General features: G+C 56.4%; 2 protein-coding genes across 2 annotated transcripts; both read left to right on the top strand.

Moving 5' to 3' along the window:
* The first annotated feature begins 72 nt into the window (after nucleotides 1-72).
* STAMBP (STAM binding protein) lies at nucleotides 73-16,606 on the top strand. The gene is given in 11 exon segments (XM_058859092.1): nucleotides 73-144; nucleotides 146-198; nucleotides 2,226-2,450; nucleotides 8,363-8,438; nucleotides 9,321-9,416; nucleotides 10,018-10,345; nucleotides 10,987-11,111; nucleotides 12,071-12,208; nucleotides 13,988-14,100; nucleotides 14,736-14,835; nucleotides 15,816-16,606. Coding segments are annotated over 11 exon segments (1,368 nt in total). The 5' UTR covers nucleotides 73-87; the 3' UTR covers nucleotides 15,873-16,606.
* Nucleotides 16,607-16,653: 47 nt separating this feature from the next.
* On the top strand, nucleotides 16,654-19,475 carry LOC131589522 (uncharacterized). The gene is made up of 2 exons (XM_058859095.1): nucleotides 16,654-18,227; nucleotides 18,320-19,475. The coding sequence occupies exon 1, from the start codon at nucleotides 16,966-16,968 to the stop codon at nucleotides 18,025-18,027; it is 1,062 nt and encodes a 353-aa protein (XP_058715078.1). The 5' UTR covers nucleotides 16,654-16,965; the 3' UTR covers nucleotides 18,028-18,227; nucleotides 18,320-19,475.
* The last annotated feature ends 428 nt before the right edge of the window (nucleotides 19,476-19,903 follow it).

Here is a 19,903-nt window from a genome sequence, read left to right as displayed (position 1 = left end):
CATGAGCGGTGACGTCATGACGCACGGCGTACCGCGGAGGGAACGGAAGCGGCAGGGCGGGAGTGGGTGTGGGTGCTACATACCCGGATGTTGAGGCGGTTTCTGATTGGCTGCCGGAAGCGAGGCTGGGCGGTGCTCCGGGCGTGTGGGGAAGAACCCGGAAGTGCTGAGGGCAACCGGCGGCGGCGGGCGCGCCAGGTCCGGTCAGGGCTGGGCCGGGGATGGGGAGGGCTCTGGGGGCTCCCGACCTCTGCTGGGGGGGACCCTCCGAGCATCGGGGGCGGCTCGAACCGCCGGGACCGTGGTGCTGGGACCTCTCCCGAGAGGCCGCTCCGGTTGTGGAGGGGGGGGGGGCCGGAGGGTCTCGTGTGGAGGCGCGGTCGGGGGGTTCTGGAGTCTTCTCTGTAAGGAGGGGAACCCGCTCCGGAGCGTTCCGGCTGTGCCGTATTCACTTTAGGAAGGAGAATCCCGGCGGGGGTTTGGCTATGGGAGGGTTATCTTTGGGAAGGGGGATCTGCTTTGAGATGTTTCCCCTCAGGACAGGGGATCCGGTCCGGGCGGCTCTGACCGGGCGATGTTTCCTCTCAGAACATGGGGATTTGGTCCGGCGGCTCTGACCGGGCCATCTTTCTCCTCAGGACAGGGGATCCGCTTGGGCAGTTCTGACCGGGTCATCTTTCCCCTCAGAACACGGGGATTCGTTCTGGGGCTCTGACCGGGCCATCTTTCCCCTCAGAACACGGGGATTCGGTCCGGCGGCTCTGACCGGGCCATCTTTCCCCTCAGGACAGGGGATCCGGTCCGGGTAGTTCTGACCGGGCCATCTTTCCCCTCAGAACACGGGGATTCATTCTGGGGCTCTGACCGGGCCATCTTTCCCCTCAGGATGGAGGATCCAGTCCAGCAGCTCTTTCCGGGCCATCTTTCCCCTCAGAACACGGGGATTCGTTCTGGGGCTCTGACCGGGCCATCTTTCCCCTCAGGACAGAGGATCCGGTCCGGGCGGCTCTGACCGGGCGATGTTTCCTCTCAGAACACGGGGATTCGTTCTAGGGCTGTTTCCGGGCCATCTTTCCCCTCAGAACATGGGGATTCGTTCTGGGGCTCTGACCGGGCCATCTTTCCCCTCAGGACAGGCGATCCGGTCCAGCAGCTCTTTCCGGGTCATCTTTCCTCTCAGAACACGGGGATTCGTTCTGGGGCTGTTTCCGGGCCATCTTTCCCCTCAGAACACGGGGATCCGGTCCAGCGGCTCTGACCGGGCGATGTTTCCCCTCAGGACGGAGGATCCAGTCCGGGCGGCTCTGACCGGGCCATCTTTCCCCTCAGAACACGGGGATTTGGTCCGGCGGCTCTGACCGGGCGATGTTTCCCCTCAGAACACGGGGATTTGTTCTGGGGCTCCCCTTTCCCGGGGGGCTTTGCTTAGGGGGTCTTTTCCTTTCACAGGGGCTGTTTGTGGGGACAGTCAGTGCAGGGGGGTCTTCCCTGCTCTCCCAAGGGCTCCGATTTTGGGGAGGGGTCACCCCTCTTTCCACAGAGCCGGGGAGGGGCTGGAGTTTGTGGGGGGGGTGATTTGGGCACTTTATTTTGAGGGGTGCTGTGGGATTTAGAGAGGGGGTCCCAGGGTGTGAGTGGGGTCTGTTCTCCCTGTAAAGGACCGTGAGCCTTGGCAGGGATTATTTTGAGGAAGGGATTTGATTCCATGATTTTGTGATTGTGTGATTTCATGATTTGTGTGATCCATGATTTGTGTGATCCATGATTTCCGTGATTCAGGGATTCCACGATGCCACGACTTTGTGATTCCGTTATTGCCACAAATCTGTGATTTCCACCATTCAGTGATTCCATTACTTCTGTGATTCCATGATTTTGTGATTGTGTGATTCCATGATTTCTATGATTCTATGATTTTGTGATTGTGTGATTCCATTATTTCCATGATTTCCACGGTTTTGTGACTGTGTGATTCCATTATTTCCATGATTTTGTGACTGTGTGATTCCATGATTTGTGATTCCATGATTTTTGTGATTCCATGATTTCCATGATTTTGTGACTGTGTGATTCCATGATTTGTGATTCCATGATTTCTGTGATTCCATGATTTCCATGATTTTGTGACTGTGTGATTCCATGATTTCTGTGATTCCGTGATTTCTGTGATTCCACGATTCCCGTGATCCCCGCGTGATTCCCGTGATCTCCGTGTGTCCCCGCAGAGCCCGTCCCATGCGTGTCACCATGCCGGGCCCCGGCAGCGCCGGCCTGGCCCCGGAGGAGCGCGTTCGGCGGCTGATCCAGGCCGGGAGCAGCGTGGAGGTGAGCGAGGACATCCCCCCGCGCCGCTACTTCCGCTCGGGAGTGGAGATGCTGCGCATGGCCACCGTCTACCGCGAGGAGGGCAACCTGGAGCACGCCTTCATCCTCTACAACAAGTACATCACGTAAGGATGGGGGCTATGGGGGGCTGGCATGGGGGTTTGGGGAGGTGGGAGAGCTCCACACGTAAGGATGGGGGCTGGCATGGGGGTTTGGGGAGGTGGGAGAGCTCCACACGTAAGGATGGGGGCTATGGGGGGCTGGCATGGGGGTCTCAGGGAGGTGGGAGAGCTCCACACGTAAGGATGGGGGCTATGGGGGGCTGGCATGGGGACACGGGGGTTTGGGGAGGTGGGAGAGCTCCAGACATAAGGCTGGGGGCTGCAGAGGGGCTGGCATGGGGACACCGAGGGTTTGGGGAGGTGGGAGAGCTCCACACGTAAGGCTGGGGGCTATGGGGGGCTGGCATGGGGGTCTCAGGGAGGTGGGAGAGCTCCACACGTAAGGATGGGGGCTATGGGGGGCTGGCATGGGGACACCGAGGGTTTGGGGAGGTGGGAGAGCTCCACACATAAGGATGGGGGCTATGGGGGGCTGGCATGGGGGTTTGGGGAGGTGGGAGAGCTCCATACGTAAGGCTGGGGGCTGCAGGGGGGCTGGCATGGGGGTCTCAGGGAGGTGGGAGAGCTCCACACGTAAGGATGGGGGCTATGGGGGGCTGGCATGGGGACACCGAGGGTTTGGGGAGGTGGGAGAGCTCCACACATAAGGATGGGGGCTATGGGGGGCTGGCATGGGGGTTTGGGGAGGTGGGAGAGCTCCATACGTAAGGATGGGGGCTGCAGGGGGGCTGGCATGGGGGTCTCAGGGGTTTGGGGAGGTGGGAGAGCTCCATACGTAAGGCTGGGGGCTATGGGGGGCTGGCATGGGGGTCTCAGGGAGGTGGGAGAGCTCCACACGTAAGGATGGGGGCTGGCATGGGGGTCTCAGGGAGGTGGGAGAGCTCCACACGTAAGGCTGGGGGCTGCAGGGGGGCTGGCATGGGGACACCGGGGGTTTAGGGAGGTGGGAGAGCTCCAGACATAAGGATGGGGGCTGCAGAGGGGCTGGCATGGGGGTCTCAGGGGTTTGGGGAGGTGGGAGAGCTCCACACATAAGGATGGGGGCTGCAGGGGGGCTGGCATTGGGGTCTCAGGGGTTTGGGGAGGTGGGAGAGCTCCACACGTAAGGATGGGGGCTGCAGAGGGGCTGGCATGGGGACACCGGGGGTTTGGGGAGGTGGGAGAGCTCCACACGTAAGGATGGGGGCTGCAGGGGGGCTGGCATGGGGGTCTCAGGGGTTTGGGGAGGTGGGAGAGCTCCACAGCTGTGGGTTGTGGTTGGAGCTCTGCTTCTAAAGGGATTTGGGGTGCTACAGCGGGTGGGATTGGCCAGGAGGGGTTGGGAGGGAACAAAGACACAAGTGCAGCTCAGACTGGCCAGGAGATGTTGGGAAGGTGAGGCACAAATCCACAGAGGTGTTGGACAGGAACAAAGCCACAGATGCAGCTCAGACTGGTCAGGAGATGTTGGAAAGGAACAAATCCACAGATCCAGCTCAGACTGGTCAGGAGATGTTGGGAAGGTGAGGCACAAAGCCACAGAGGTGCTGGAAATCCACAGAAGCAGCTCAGCCTGGTCAGGAGGTGTTGGAAAGGCGCAGGTGCAGCTCAGACTGGTCAGGGGGGTTGGAAAGGTGAGGCACAAATCCACAGAAGCAGCTCAGACTGGTCAGGAGATGTTGGAAAGGTGAGGCACAGAGCCACAGAGGTGTTGGACAGGCACAGGTGCAGCTCAGACAGGTCAGGAGGTGTTGGAAACGTGAGGCACAGAGCCACAGAGGTGTTGGACAGGTACAAATCCACAGATGCAGCTCAGACTGGTCAGGGGAGGTTGGAAGGGTTTTTTTTGTAGGATTTTCTTTTGTAAGGTTTTTTTTGTAGGGTTTTTTTGTAGGGTTTTTCTGTAGGGTTTTTTTTGTAGAGTTTTTTTTGTAGGGTTTTTTTTGTAGGGTTTTTTTTTGTAGGGTTTTTTTCAGGTTTTTTTTGTGGGGGGGTTTTTGTAGGGTTTTTTTTGTAAGGTTTTTTTTGTAGGGATTTTTTTGTAGGGTTGTTTTTATAGGGGTTTTTTTTTGTAGGTTTTTTTTTGTAGGGTTTTCTTTGTAGAGTTTTTTTTTGTACGGTTTTTTTTAGGGTTTTTTTTGTAGGGTTTTTTTGTAGGGTTTTTTTCAGGTTTTTTTTTGGTAGGGATTTTTTTTCTCTAATTCTGTCCCTTGTGGTGTCACTGGTGTCCTCTGTGCTGTGCCCACTCACCCAAAACGCTGTTGGCACCTCCGTGGGCATTTTCCCTCCACGTGCAGGGTTGCTGCCCCTTCAACCCAAGACATTTTTCTCTGCTTAGCTTTCCTCCCCGCCTCACACTTGCTGAGCTTTTATGGGCATGGTGGCGACTGCTCTGGGAGCTGGGGAGTGTAAAAACCTTTGGGAAAGGTTCCAGGCCCCTTAAGGCAGCTGGGGCCGAAGGAGGAACTTTTTAACTAAACAAATGTTTGATTGTAGCAGCCAGAGGTTGTGCTCCCTGCAGCTTTCAAATGCTCCTGGCATTTCCAGCCTGGAAGGGTGGAAAACCTTCCCCCGGTGGGATTTCTCCGGTGCTGACAAACCTGAGCTCCTGGATTGCTCCAGGAAAGACAGGAGCTTAAAGGCAGCATCATTTCTTGCAGTGAAGGTGAGGAGCTGGAGCTGGAGCAGAGGGTTTGATGTTTTCAAGGTGTCCTGAGCCAGAGAGCAGCAGGAGGCACTGGCAGCTCACTGCAGCCTCTCGTGGATTTCCTCTGCTCTCCTTTTCCTGGGAGTGGGGTGTCTCATCTCTAGACTTTTGGATTTGGGTTCTTTTTCCCTTTGAGCTGAAGATTGACAAGAGGGAGGCAGTTTTGGTCTCAGTTGTTTATTTTTTCTTATCAGCATTACAAGGTACAAGGAGCTGTGTGCACTATGATAGAAAAGGGTAAAATGGCTCACAAAGATCCTCTTCAAGGTCTTTTATATGTCCATTTACCCAATTAACAGATGCCAACTAAGTTATTTTTCTTAGTGACCCAATGACCCAACACCTGAGTGCAGCACTGTGACATTTTCTACCCAATCACTTAAAACCACCCAAAAACCCTTAGGAAAAGAACATGAAGAAGAAAGAAGAAGGACAAGAGACAACACCCCAAATCCTCCATCTTATCTCTTGTTCTCTAAACTACTTTAAACCTCAACCCATTCACCCAGTGACTCAAGAAACTTTCTAATTCACACATTTACACTTTTCCTATCTAACTTTAACATTTGTTTTCATGTATCACCATGAAAACATGCACATGAATTTCATATTCTATGAAATTCAGTGTTTCCTTAAATCCTAGAACTAAATATTAGAAACAAGGGCACCCAGTCTGTATCTCAGACTCCAACAGAGGGGCAGCTGGGAGCGTTCAGGATGGAGAGGAAAAGGCTCTGGGGAGACCTGAGAGTCTCTTCTGCTGCCTAAAGAGGGGTTATAAAAAGGGAGAGGGACTTTTTGTACACAGGCAGAGAGTGGAGAATGGTTTTAAACTGAAAAGAAGGCAGGGATGGATGGAATATTGGGAAGGAATTCTTCCCTGGGAGGGTGGGGAGGGGATGAGATGGAATTCCCAGAGCAGCTGTGGCTGTCCCTGGATCCCTGGAAGTGTCCAAGGCCAGGTTGGGGCACCCTGGGACAGTGGGAGGTGGCACTGGGTGAGGTTTGAGGTCCCATCCCAGCCATTCCAGGATTCTGTAACTATCTCCAGGATTTTTAACCTTGCAAGCCTTTCCTTGCCTGTGGTCCTGAGCAGCTTCTCCTGCCCTGATCCAAGTGGGTTTTCCTTGAATCACCAGCAGGAACACTGGGGTTAATTTGTTAAAGCCAAATAAGAAGGGGAAAAAATTAATAAGACACAACTTTGAGCCAAATAAGAAAGAAAAATAATAAGACACAACTTGTCTGTAATGTTGGGGCTCCTCAATTTGCTTGGATCAGCTCCAGGGACTCATGGGGGTGTCCCAAGGGCCTCGAGAGCCACCAGCTTGGCCTGGGCAGTGGAGCTGGGCTTAAAAATAGTCCTGGCTGTGCTGCTCGGTGCCAAACAGCTGCTGCACTGGGCTTGGGAGCAGGCAGAGGTTTGAACCAGCCCAAAACTCCTGGCTGTGGGAGGTTTTGGTCTTGCCAGGCCTCAGCAGGGCTGTCCATAGGAAACAGGAGCTGTTCCAGCCCTTTTTCTGTCCCAATCCAGCCCTGCAGTTTCCCTCTGGCTGCCTGAGCCCTCCTGCCCAGTTTTTTCCCCCCACTTCCTGACTTGTGGAAGCCCAGCTGTCTCTGCTGGTTTTTCCATCTTGCCCAGGCCAGCATCTGCTCTTAATCCTTCCTAATTAATCCCTTCCATTTTAATCTAGGAGCTGCTGGCAGCGCTCGGGGCCTCGTTGTGTCTCCTCGGCACAGTGACCTACTTCACACCCCCAGCTGGGAGCAGGGACCTTGCTGGGCTTTGGGAGAGCTCCAGGCTGTGCCCTGGCTCTGCTGATCCTGCATCCTTCACCAGGAGAATTCAGGGAGGGCTTGGAGCAGCTGGGTTTGTTTGCTGCACACACACACACACAGAGGTTTCTCAGAGTTTCTGTGCCCCCCCCTGAGCTTTTCCTGCTTGGATTTGCTTGGTTTGTTCTGCTGTCTGTGACAGAATTCCCTCATTCCCTGTGCCTGGAACATCCTCCTGAAGGAGGGCAGGGATTTTGAGTTATCCCCAAAGCTTTGTGGATGCCCAGAGCCAGCAAAGCTCAGCTTGCAGGAGAGAAAGGCCTGGCTAAGCTCAGCCTGGTGAACTCGAGGTGTCTCAAGCCTGGGGAGCCTCAGAGAGCTGAGCCAGAGCGATCTGCCCGTTGTTTGTGGGATTTTCTCCTTGTTTTAGTGCTTGTAGAACTCGTGGAAGGATCTCTGTGGCCTGCCAGCACTTACAGGAGGCTTCTGAAATAAAGAGAGACTTTTTTAGCTGGGCATTGACAAGAGGGAGCAGCAGAGCTTTAGCTTGGGTGTCAGAGAGAAATCCTTCCCTGGGAGGGTGGGGAGGCCCTGGCACAGCGTTCCCAGAGCAGCTGTGGCTTCCCCAGGATCCCTGGAAGTGTCCCAGGCCAGGCTGGACGGGGCTGGGAGCAGTTTGGGGCCAGTGGAAGCTGAGTGGGACAATGCTGAGCTCAGTCTTGATTTCCCTCCCCAAATCCAGCACGGAATTCTCCCTCCTGCCTGGAATACCTGGGGTGCTGAGGCTGCAGAGCCCAGAGGTGCAGCAGCTGGGGCTGTTAACTTGCTTTTAGCTCAGCTAAAAGCTTTCCCTGGCCAAGGTTGGAGTTAATTTCCCCTCCTGCACAAACTCTGTGTGCAGAAGGACAGGGGAGCTCTGAGTCAGCCAAGTCCTTGAGCTGGAATCCCAGGAATCCCAGGTGTGGGCAGGTCACCCTGTGCCCTCAGTGCTTCAGAGCTGATTATTAATGGTTCTCTTCAAAACAAAGGTGTTATCCCTGAGGATCACCTCCAGAGGCCAGGTGGAATGAAAACCTGTGTGAATCCCTTGGGATCCAGGGAGATCTCCTGAGGATCACCTCCAGAGGCCAGGTGGAATGAAAACCTGTGTGAATCCCTTGGGATCCAGGGAGATCTCCTGAGGATCACCTCCAGAGGCCAGGTGGAATGAAAACCTGTGTGAATCCCTTGGGATCCAGGGAGATCTCCTGAGGATCACCTCCAGAGGCCAGGTGGAATGAAAACCTGTGTGAATCCCTTGGGATCCAGGGAGATCTCCTGAGTGCAGAGCTCCAGGGGCTGTTATGGGATGGGGGGTTCCTGCAGACAGCCAGACTGCCCTGAGAGGGAGCACAGGGATCCCCCAAAACGCCACTGAGTGTCCTCAAGTGCAGCTTCTGTCCCGTTTTTCCAGGCTCTTCATCGAGAAGCTGCCGCAGCACCGCGATTACAAAAGCGCCGTCATTCCTGAGAAAAGGGAGACGGTCAAAGTAAGTGGGAACGTGCTCAGGTCATCCAGCTTGGGCTTCTGTGGCTCTGGGGTGAGTGAGCCACACAAATGCTGAGGAGCCTTGGCTTGGCCAAGTTCTGATCCTTTGGGTGTTGAGTTCTGGGCCCCTCACTCCAAGAAATCCTCTGTGGGGCTGGAGCGTGTCCAGAGGTGGGAATGGGGCTGGGGAAAAGGAGGATCAGGGGGAATTTCTGGCTCTGCACAAGTCCCTGCCAGGAGGGGACAGCCAGGCTGTGCTCCCAGGGACAGGAGGAGAGGGAACAGCCTCAGGCTGGGCCAGGGGAGGTTTAAATTTGATGTGGAAAAAAATTTCTTCCCCAAAAGCATTGTCCAGTCCTGGCACCGGCTTCTACCATCCCTGGAAGTGTTTCAAAACACCTGGGGGACGTGGGTTAGTGGTGGACATGGAGGAATGGTTGAAGTCAATGACCTTGGAGGTATTTTCCAACCTAAACAATTCCAGGATTCTCTTGAGTCACAATTTTGGGGGGTTCTTACCCCACTGCACTTGCACTGGTGTCCTGGTTAGGCCAGGACAACTGGTCTGGCTGTGGTGTCCAGTTTATCTCACGCTGAGCACTGGGGTGTCCTCTCTTCCCTCTTCAACTCCCTGCTTTTTAAAGACCACGTGTGATGGCTGGATGTCCAAAGTGTCCAAACTTTCCAGGGAATCCTTGGAGATTCCTCACAGCCACAAGGAGCTGCAGCTCTCTGCTCAGCGCTGGCCACAAGAGGAAAGGACAGCACTGCCTGAGCTCTCACTCAGTGATTTTAGTGCTGGTTTTTGGACTCCTGAGCTGCTCAGGTTTTGTTTTCCTTGCCTGGGGGCTGGCCCAGGCTGAGGCTGTGTTTCCTCCCCCAGAAACTGAAGGAAGTAGCGTTTCCCCGAGCCGAAGAGCTCAAGGAGGAGCTGCTAAAGAGGTACGCCAAGGACTATGCTAAGTACAAGGAGCAGGAGGTGAGTGACAGGAGACTGGAGGCCTGTGCTCCCCCAGGAGCCCCTCAGCCTCTCAGGAGCTCCAGAGTTCCCTGAGTGCTCGGGAATGTCCAATCTGGGTGGCCCCAACTTTATCCAGGCTCGTCCCTTGCTGTGGGTGACTCTGTCAGAGGTGTCCCTGGCTCTTCTCCCTCTGCAGCCTGAGCTGGGGCTGTTTGCTTGGTGCAAACTCTGTCCCAAAACCACATCCAGACCTCACAGTCCAGGAACTCAGCGTGGGCAAGGATCTGGGGGTGTGTGGGGGTCACCTCTGTGCACAGTCCTGTGTGTCTGTAGAGACAGGATAGAGGGACATCAGCCTGGGACTGTAATTCCATGCAAGAGGGAGGGTAAAGCAGTGGTTTTCCTGCCCTTGGTCCAGCTGGATCTGGGCCCTGCAAGCTGAAGTTTCCCTGCAGAAAATGCTGTTTGCTGGTGACCTTTTGCAGAGCCTTTAGGATTGAGCTGGGGCTCTGCAGAGGCTTCGTGTTCTGCTCCCTGGGCCGGTGTCCCCCCTCTCTGCTCGTGTTCCCCCGTGCAGCAGGAGGAGGAGGAGTGATTTGCACACACTTTGGCTTTGCAGCAGCAGCTGGAGGAGGAGAAGACTCGGGTAGCCCTGATGAAGCAGCAGCAGGCAGAGCAGGAGCAGTTCCACGCCTTCGAGGAGATGATCCGGCGGCAGGAGCTGGAGAAGGAACGCCTGAGGATAGTGCAGGAATTTGGGAAGCCAGAGCCAGAGTCTGTGGATGGACCCCTCATCCCTGGCGTGGAAAAGCCCCCAACAGATTCAATCCCAAAGGTTCCAGTCTCTCCAGTTCACCCAGCAAGTCCATCAGCGGGAAGTGTCCCACCCAAACCTCCCGTTGTGGACAGATCTTTGAAGCCCAGTGCTCTGGGGAGCACAGAGAACAGTTAGTACCTCTTGGAGCATCCCTTCTCCCCTGCTGGGGCTGATCCAAACACAGCCAACCTCTCTTGGAATCTCCTGATTGTGGCTCCATCCCTCCTGGGGGTTTGCTCTCCTGGCTGCTGTCTGCTCCCAGGGCTGGGGAGAGCTGTCTCCTCTTGGGAATGTGCCCTCCCTGCCTTTCCTCTGCTCTTCCAGGCTCTGCAGCAGCCTGTTGGCCTTTCCTTGATCCAAATACCTGCTGGAGATTGGGGTTTAGCTGCTGGCTGGGGGAATTGAATCCTCCTCCTGGCCAAATTCCACTAAATGTGGTTCCAAAATACCCATTCAGACGTGTCCAAGGGCTGAGTCTTGCCCAGCCACACGTCCTGCTTTAAATAACATTTTCTGAGGGTGTGTGGTTACATTTTTGCTAACAAAAGACTCCTTTTGGCCCCCTGCTAGAGGATCCTTCCCCTCTCCACCTCCCTTTCCCTGAGAGATGTCCCTTTTCCCTGTCCTTTATCAAGTGCCACCTTTCCCTGAGCCCGCCCCTGGAAGGAGACTTTTATCTTCCCAGATGGATTTTCCTCCATTTCATCCCTTCAGACCCTGCCCTGAGGGACCTGCAGGAATTCCTGACTGTGCTCACTGTGCTCCCCTCAGATGCAGGCGTGGATGTCCTTCGCCAGGTCATTGTCCCCAGGGAGCTGTGCCACAAGTTCCTGCAGCTGGCTGACGCCAACACGGTGCGGGGCGTGGAGACCTGCGGGATCCTCTGCGGGAAGCTGGTAAGGGAACACCCCCAGTGGAGACCCCAAAAGTGACACAGGGACTTGTTTGTCACCTGTTTGTCACTTTGGAAGTGGCTCAAGGACCCTGGAATTCTTCAGGGTGGTGTCAGGGTGTTAGGGATGGCGTGCCTCTCCCTTCCCTCGTCCTCAGGGTTTCCCCACCCTGAGTGAGGTGCCAGCCCGAGTCCCCATCCAGCTTCTTCTCTCCAGTGGTGACATTCCTGGTGACATTCCTGGCAGCTCCAGGCCTCCTTTGGGTGTCCCAGCTGGTGGCCCTCACGCAGGCAGGGCTGGCAGGACATTTCTCCCCCAGACTTTGCGTGCCCCGGTTTTATTGGCAGCTCCAGCCCATCTGCCCTGAGTCACTCCCAGAAGTTTGCTCTGAAATGTTGTTTGATGTAGCAACCTCCTGCAGTCCAGCTGCTCCCACACACTGGGGATGGTTTAGGGATGAGGCATCACCCCCTTTAGGGTGGGGAGCTGGGTTTGGGGGGTGTCCAGGGCTCCTCTGAGAACGAAACAGGAAGAAAATCCCGCAACTCCTTTGTCAGTGACCTGGAGCTGCACCTGCAGAGGGGTGGTGGATGCATCCATGGGCTTGTTCCAAGGTTTAGGAAATTCCCTCATGCCTGAGGATGGGATATCCTCCATGGAATGGGACATCCTCCATGGGATGGGACATCCTCCATGGGATGGGACATCCTCCATGGAATGGGACATCCTCCATGGATTGGGACATCCTCCATGGGATGGGACATCCTCCATGGATTGGGATATCCTCCATGGAATGGGATATCCTCCATGGAATGGGATATCCTCCATGGAATGGGATCTCCTCCATGGAATGGGACATCCTCCATGGATTGGGACATCCTCCATGGAATGGGACATCCTCCATGGAATGGGACATCCTCCATGGAATGGGATCTCCTCCATGTGCTGCCACTGCCTTGCAGATGAGGAACGAGTTCACCATCACCCACGTCATCGTCCCCAAGCAGCTGGGAGGCCCCGACTCCTGCACCACGGAGAACGAGGAGGAGCTCTTCGTCATCCAGGACCAGCATGGCCTCGTCACCCTGGGCTGGATCCATGTGAGTCTCCTTCCCTGGCACTTCCCAGCCCCAAGGGGAAGGGCTGCTGGGGGAGAAGTTTTCTGGAGGAGATGGCAGGGAATGGCAGCAACCTCTGGTTGGGTTTTTCTCTCTCTGGTACAGTCTCGTTCACTGCTCTGATGGGGAAATCCAGGCCTGGTTAATGTTGGGATCCCTTCCTAAAGCATCAAACCCTTTGAAAGGGAGGGAGGAAAGGTTTAGATGAGATTATTAGGACAGAACTCTTCCCTGTGAGGTGCTGAGGCCCTGGCACAGGTGCCCAGAGCAGCTGTGGATCCCTGGAAGTGTCCAAGGGCAGGTTGGACAGGGCTTGGAGCAGCCTGGGACAGGAAAAGTGTCCCTGCCATGGCAGGGGTGGCACTGGATGAGCTTCAAGGTCCCACCCAGCCCAACCCATCCTGGGATTCTCTGGAGGTGGGATCTTGGACATGAAACTCTTGTTTCCTCCAGCTAAAAGCTGCCTCTGGTGGCTCTTTGGGGCACCCCCAGCTCCTTTCCTGGAGGGACACATCTCCCACGCTGTGTCCCTGAGCTGTGCCAGCTGCAGGCTCCTCCCCTGGCTGTCCCCACAGAGCCTTTGGCAGTGGGATCCGTGCCAAGCAAAGCTGAGTAATCTCTGGAAAGCAGCAGCTGCCTGAGGGCTTGGGCAAGGAAATGCTGCTGCTCCTGCTCCGTGCAGGGTGGCTGCTCCAGGGCCAGCTCTGCAGTGACAGCCCTGCCACATTTGGGGACACTCTGGAATTCCTTTGAGCCTCCTGCTGCTCTTGGCAAAAACAAAAAAAAACCCCAAGCAGCAAAAGGAGCGAGAGCTGTCAGCAGGAGCTGGGTGAGGTGTCTGGGGTTGTACAACCCTCCATGGGATGGGATAATCCTCCATGGAATGGGATATTCCTCCATGGGATGGGATATTCCTCCATGGAGTGAGATAATCCTCCATGGAATGGGATATTCCTCCATGGAATGGGATATTCCTCCATGGAATGGGGTGTCCTCCATGGAATGGGATATTCCTCCATGGAATGGGGTATCCTCCATGGGATGGGATAATCCTCCATGGAATGGGATATTCCTCCATGGGATGGGATATTCCTCCATGGAATGGGATATTCCTCCATGGAATGGGATAATCCTCCATGGAATGGGATATTCCTCCATGGAATGGGGTGTCCTCCATGGAATGGGGTGTCCTGGAATGCTGTGGCTGTCCCTGGGATGTGCTGAGCCCCAGGAGCTGCACTCCAATGGCCTGCAAGGACATTGTTGTGGCTTCAAGGTGTGATTTCTCCCAGGATGTGGCAGGAATGTAGAGCTCCTTTTGTAGGTAACTCCAAATGGAAAAGAGGAGCACACGTTTTAGGACAGTCCAAAAATAAAATAAAGGGGCTGCAAGAGAGCTGGAAGGGACTTGGGACAAGAGCAGGGAGAGTGACAGGACAAGGGGGAATGGCTTCCCACTGCTAGGGGCAGGTTAGATGGAAGGAATTCTGTTAGATGGAAGGAATTCTACCCTGTGAGGGTGGAGAGGGGCTGGGATGGAATTCCAGGCTGCTCCTGGATCCCTGGAAGTGTCCAAGGCCAGGTTGGACAGGGCTTGGATGAGGTTTGAGGTCCCTCCATCCCAAACCATTCCACAATTCCATGAATTCCCCAGGTGTGTCCCCTGTGAGGAGCTGTGTCTTGGATTCCTTTGGCAGACAGGATCCCCTGGGAGGGTTTTCCCAGCCTGCTGTAACTGCTGTCCCCGTGTCCCTGTTGCAGACCCACCCCACCCAGACAGCCTTCCTGTCCAGCGTGGACCTGCACACCCACTGCTCCTACCAGATGATGCTGCCGGAGTCCATCGCCATCGTGTGCTCTCCCAAATACCAGGAGTGAGTGTGGATTGCAGGAGTGAGGGCTGGGGAGGCTCTTCCCTCTGCCTGGGCTCTCAGCCACACCTTTCCTCTCTGAGATTCCTGGCACTGGGGGTGTGGAATGTCCCAGTGTGACTGGACAGCTCCTGTGAGCTGTGGCTGGCAGGGCTTGTCCACCCCTGGCAGGAGGTTCAGAGGTGGGGAGAGGAGCTGGGGTGTCCCTCAGTCCCTGCTCCAGGTGAGCAGCCCCAAAGGTGTCCCAGGGAGGTTCAGAGGTGGGGAGAAGAACTGGGGTGTCCCTCAGTCTCTGCTCCAGGTGAGCAGCCCCAAAAGTGCCCCAGGGGCTGTGGCTGTCAGGAGGTTCAGAGTTGGGGAGAGGAGCTCCTGAGGAGCTGGGGTGTCCCTCAGTCCCAGCCCCAAATGTGCCCCAGGGGATGTGGCAGAAGGTTCAGAGGTGGGGAGAAGAACTGGGGTGTCCCTCAGTCCCTGCTCCAGGTGAGCAGCCCCAAAGGTGTCCCAGGGAGGTTCAGAGGTGGGGAGAGGAGCTCCTGAGGAGCTGGGGTGTCCCTCAGTCCCAGCCCCAAAGGTGTCCCAGGGGCTGTGGCTGGGCCTGCAGAAGCTGCAGCTCCAGAGCTGCTGTTCCTCTGCTCCAGGACAGGGTTTTTCAAGCTGACGGAGCATGGCCTGGAGGAGATCTCATCCTGCCGGCAGAAGGGGTTCCACCCACACCCCAAAGACCCCCCTCTCTTCACGGTGAGCTCTGTGGGGGCTGTGGGGAGGGGATTTGGTGTGTTGGACTTGGATTAAATCCACGCTGAGGAGCTGGGCTGTGACCAGGAGGCTCAGCCTGGCAGGGGCTGCTCTCCCAGGGTGGAGGTGCAGGAGCTTCCCAAGGTTTTTCCAGCTGTCAGAGGTGGGATGCAGAGCTCCAGGCTGCAGGAGCAGGGAGAGGCAGCAGCCCAGGAGCTCCAGGAGCTTCCCAAGGTTTTTCCAGCTGTTGGAGGTGGGATGCAGAGCTCCAGGCTGCAGGAGCAGGGCAAGGCAGCAGCCCAGGAGCTTCCCAAGGTTTTTCCAGCTGTCAGAGGTGGGATGCAGAGCTCCAGGCTGCAGGAGCAGGGAGAGGCAGCAGCCCAGGAGCTTCCCAAGGTTTTTCCAAGTGTTGGAGGTGGGATGCAGAGCTCCTGGCTGCAGGAGCAGGGCAAGGCAGCAGCTTCCCAAGGTTTTTCCAGCTGTTGGAGGTGGGATGCAGAGCTCCAGGCTGCAGGAGCAGGGAGAGGCAGCAGCCCAGGAGCTCCAGGAGCTTCCCAAGGTTTTTCCAGCTGTTGACAGTGGGATGCAGAGCTCCTGGCTGCAGGAGCAGGGAGAGGCAGCAGCCCAGGAGCTCCAGGAGCTTCCCAAGGTTTTTCCAGCTGTTGGAGGTGGGATGCAGAGCTCCTGGCTGCAGGAGCAGGGACAGGCAGCAGCCCAGGAGCTTCCCAAGGTTTTTCCAGCTGTCAGAGGTGGGATGCAGAGCTCCTGGCTGCAGGAGCAGGGAGAGGCAGCAGCCCAGGGCTGTCTGAGGGGGGATTTGTGATTTTGTGCCTGTGCAGGCAGGGCCAGCAGTTGAGGTGATCCAAGGAACTGGATCCAAGGGCAAATCTCTGGCTGCAGGATGTGTCAGGAGGTAGAGGAGACTCACCTGAGCTGTGGGAACATCTGAATAACCCCCTGTCCCTTCCTCTCCTCTCTTCCAGACCTGCAATCACGTGTCAATAGTGGAGAGAGACGTGGTGATGATGGATCTCCGATAAACCTCTTGCCTTCTCCCTTCTCAGGAGCCACCCACCCTCCTTTTAGGCCTAGGGAATCGGTTTTCTTCTCCTGTAGCAGATGATTTCCACGGTGTAGTGATCCCTCCCCTCCCTCCCCCATGGTGGAATCAGATCCCTGCCCTCAGGAACCTCAGTGCCTGCTGTGGGGCTGGCAGAGGGGGCCGGGGCTCCAGCTGTGGGGAGAAGCCAGCTCACAGAGACAGAAACCAACACTAAAAAGCAATTGTTAAACTCTAATCCACGCCCCACCAGCCTCCTGGGGAGCTTCCCCGTGACCCTGAGCTGTGGAAACCTCTTCAAGTGCTTTTGGGACTCACCCAGTTTGACCCCTGCCCTGTTTTGTCCCTCGTTCCGGGCTGCTCGGTCTCAGCACAGCTTCCAGGAGCAGATAAATCTTTGCTGTGCTTTGAAATCAAACCTCTCTGAGCCCCACACCAGCTCAGCGCTGCTCCTGTGGCTGCCTGGGGAGGGAAGAGGGCCCAGCCTCCTTGGGGATCCCCTCTTTCAGCATCTCAGGGCTGCAGATCTCTGGATGTGGCCCTGCTTTGAATCCCAGAGGTGTTTCAGGGGATTTCTGGGCATTTCCTCCCCTTTCCTGGTCACACTCGCTCTCCTGGGTGCCATCACTACTCCAAGACAGAACTCCAGCAGTTTCACCACTTCCATCCCGCTCCAAGATGGGATTTCCAGCAGTTTCACCACTTCCATCCCACTCCAAGATGGGATTTGCAGCAGTTTCACCACTTCCATCCCACTCCAAGATGGGATTTCCAGCAGTTTCACCACTTCCATCCCACTCCAAGATGGGATTTCCAGCACTTCCACGCTCCCAGATCCCCGATTGCACATCCCAGAGCTGCGGGAAGCTCCGTGACGTCGCTGCGCTGCGGGACCCTCCTGGAGGTGCTTTAGTCGGGTGCCAAGCCGAGATTTTTCCTTCCCCACCCTCCAGACCGAGCCCCCAGCCCCGTGGGGAGGGAAACAGCAGAATTCCAAGGTGGAAAACAGCTGTGCTGAGGCTCGGGAGGGCTCCACATCCCCACGTGGCACCGCAGGATGGGCTGGGGGGCACATGGGGAGGGGAAGGGGCTGGATCTGCCTGCCCTCCTCGTGTCTTGTGCTTGTCCTGGCAGCATCCTGTGCCTTTCCTTTGGGCACACATGGATGGGATTATCCAGGCTGGGCCTCCTGTGCCGCTGGTTTTCTTGGAGTTCTCTCCATGGGGTGGGGTCTGGCGCGGGGTGGGATCCGTTTCTTCGGGGGTTGTCGTGTTTGCAGCAGCCCCTGCGTGACAAGTGCTGCTCCCAGCTTTTTTCCAGAGTTCCTTTTGGGAACAGGAGCCTTTGGGACATCTCTGGCAACTCGTTTTCAGCCTGGATTAATTAATTTAAGCCATGCTCAGGAGGAGGGGTGCGGTTTCCATGTTCATCCCGCAGCTCCCCACCCCGAGGGGACACAGAGTGGGAAATCACATCTCCCAAAGCAGCAACTCCTTCAAATCCCTGGGGAATATCCCAAGGGATCTATCCCAGCTCCTCATCCCTGGAGAATATCCCAAGGGATCTATCCCAGCTCCTCATCCCTGGGGAATATCCCAAGGGATTTATCCCAGCTCCTCATCCCTGGGGAATATCCCAAGGGATCTATCCCAGCTCCTCATCCCTGGAGAATATCCCAAGGGATTTATCCCAGCTCCTCATCCCTGGGGAATATCCCAAGGGATCTAGCCCAGCTCCTCATCCCTGGGGAATATCCCAAGGGATTTATCCCAGCTCCTCATCCCTGGAGAATATCCCAAGGGATTTATCCCAGCTCCTCATCCCTGGGGAATATCCCAAGGGATCTAGCCCAGCTCCTCATCCCTGGGGAATATCCCAAGGGATTTATCCCAGCTCCTCATCCCTGGGGAATATCCCAAGGGATTTATCCCAGCTCCTCATCCCTGGGGAATATCCCAAGGGATTTATCCCAGCTCCTCATCCCTGGGGAATATCCCAAGGGATTTATCCCAGCTCCTCATCCCTGGGGAATATCCCAAGGGATCTATCCCAGCTCCTCATCCTCTCAGGTGGGAGCTGGCTCCAGGAGAGGAGCTGCTGGCTCATCACCACTTTTGTGTTATCCCAGTGGCTGATAAACCTTCCCAGGGAGGTTTCCAGGATCCTCAGAGCTGGGAGTTCCTCAGCTCAGGCCCCACCTGGCAGCTTTTTCATCCCATTTTTCCACCCCAAGTCCTCTTTGTGTGTCAGTGAACATCAACATCCTGGCACTGCATCCCACGAACCCACCCTGTGCCAGATGTGCCTGTCACACCTTAAAATCACCCAAAATCAGGTTGGATCTAACCCCAAACATAAACTACACTCGGCAGTGATGATTTATTGGCAGTGACAACCCTGTCACACCTTAAAATCACCCAAAATCAGGTTGGATCTGAACCCAAACACAAACTACACTCGGCAGCGATGATTTATGGGCTGTGACAACCCTGTCATGCCTTAAAATCACCCAAAATCAGGTTGGATCTGGGAGGAGCTGAACCCCAAACACAAACTACGCTCGGCAGTGATGATTTATTGGCAGTGACAACCCTGTCATGCCTTAAAATCACCCAAAATCAGGTTGGATCTAACCCCAAACACAAACTACACTCGGCAGCGATGATTTATGGGCTGTGACAACCCTGTCACACCTTAAAATCACCCAAAATCAGGTTGGATCTGGGAGGAGCTGAACCCCAAACACAAACTGCACTCGGCAGTGATGATTTATTGGCTGTCACAACGCGGGTCGTGTGTTTTGGGGGGGTTCCCATAGGCAGGGAGCGACTCTTATCTCCACCTCAGCAAACTGAACGGATCCAAATCCCTCATTTCACAGCTTTGCCCATCCTCAGCAGCATCCCCAGAGGTTCCAGGCGTTTCCATTCCCTCCCAGGGCGGTGCTGGGGGCGCGGGGAGTTTGGAAGGGCCGAGCAGGGCTCGCCCCCTGGCCGTCGCAGCCGCCTGTGCCGGGGGATGCCTGGCGTTCCTGCGAGCATCCCCGGGCTGGATTGGCTGCGGGGGCCAAACCTTTCCTTTTTAGGCTCTAAAGGATCCCAGCCCTGCCCGGGGTCCCGCAGCCGCGGAGTCCTGGAGCTGGCAGCGCTTCTGGGCTCAGGGGTGGCTCTGGGGTTTGGGGGTGTCCCCCTGGATGGGCTGGGCTGGGATCCTGCCCCTGGCTCCGTGGGATTCCTGGCACAGCCTCCATCGAGCCCCTTTTCCCACCCCGCTCTGCTGGCTTTGGGGAAGGATTTATCAGAAAGGGATTTATGTCATATATGGCAGCCTTTCCCCTCGGTGACCTCATGTTTGGCAGGGACACGGCCGGGCCGGGCTGGGAGGGGGACACGGAGTGCAGGGCCAGGGGACAAATCCAGCCCCTGTGAGATGTTGGACAGGGAAAGGGAACAGCCTGGAAGGGCCACCCTGGGGACACTGGGGGAGTGAACTGGTGGTGTTGGGGACACCCTGTCCCTGTCCTGCCCAGATGGGACAGAGCCAGCCTGGGGGACACTGGGGGAGTGAACTGGTGGTGCTGGGGACACCCTGTCCCTGTCCTCTGGGGGGTGACAGCCCCGATGGGACAGAGACAGCCCTGGGGGACACTGGAGCTGTGAACTGGCAGTGCTGGGGACACCCTGTCCCTGTCCTCTGGGGGGTGACAGCCCCGATGGGACAGAGCCAGCCTGGGGGACACTGGAGCTGTGAACTGGTGGTGCTGGGGACACCCTGTCCCTGTCCTCCGGGGGGTGACAGCACAGATCCCGTCCCCTCTCTGGAGCCACAGGGGACACCGGCACCTTTGGGTCCCTTGTGCTGGTGGCAGCTCCTTGTCACTGCTCCAGTGCCCGGCTGTCCCTGCCCCGGGCACAGCTCGGGATCGGCCTGGGGCCCCTGTGCCTCAGTTTCCCTCCGGACACCCGTGCCTCAGTTTCCCTCCAGCCCCCCTAGCTCCGGGGGGTGACTCCG

Source organism: Poecile atricapillus, chromosome 29, assembly GCF_030490865.1.
Source record: "Poecile atricapillus isolate bPoeAtr1 chromosome 29, bPoeAtr1.hap1, whole genome shotgun sequence".
Lineage (NCBI taxonomy): Eukaryota > Metazoa > Chordata > Aves > Passeriformes > Paridae > Poecile > Poecile atricapillus.
This window is presented reverse-complemented; position numbering and strand designations above follow the sequence as displayed.

Excerpts from the sequence above, each read along its gene's own strand:
- LOC131589522 (XM_058859095.1), top strand. The coding sequence starts at position 16,966 with ATGGGGAGGGGAAGGGGCTGGATCTGCCTGCCCTCCTCGTGTCTTGTG.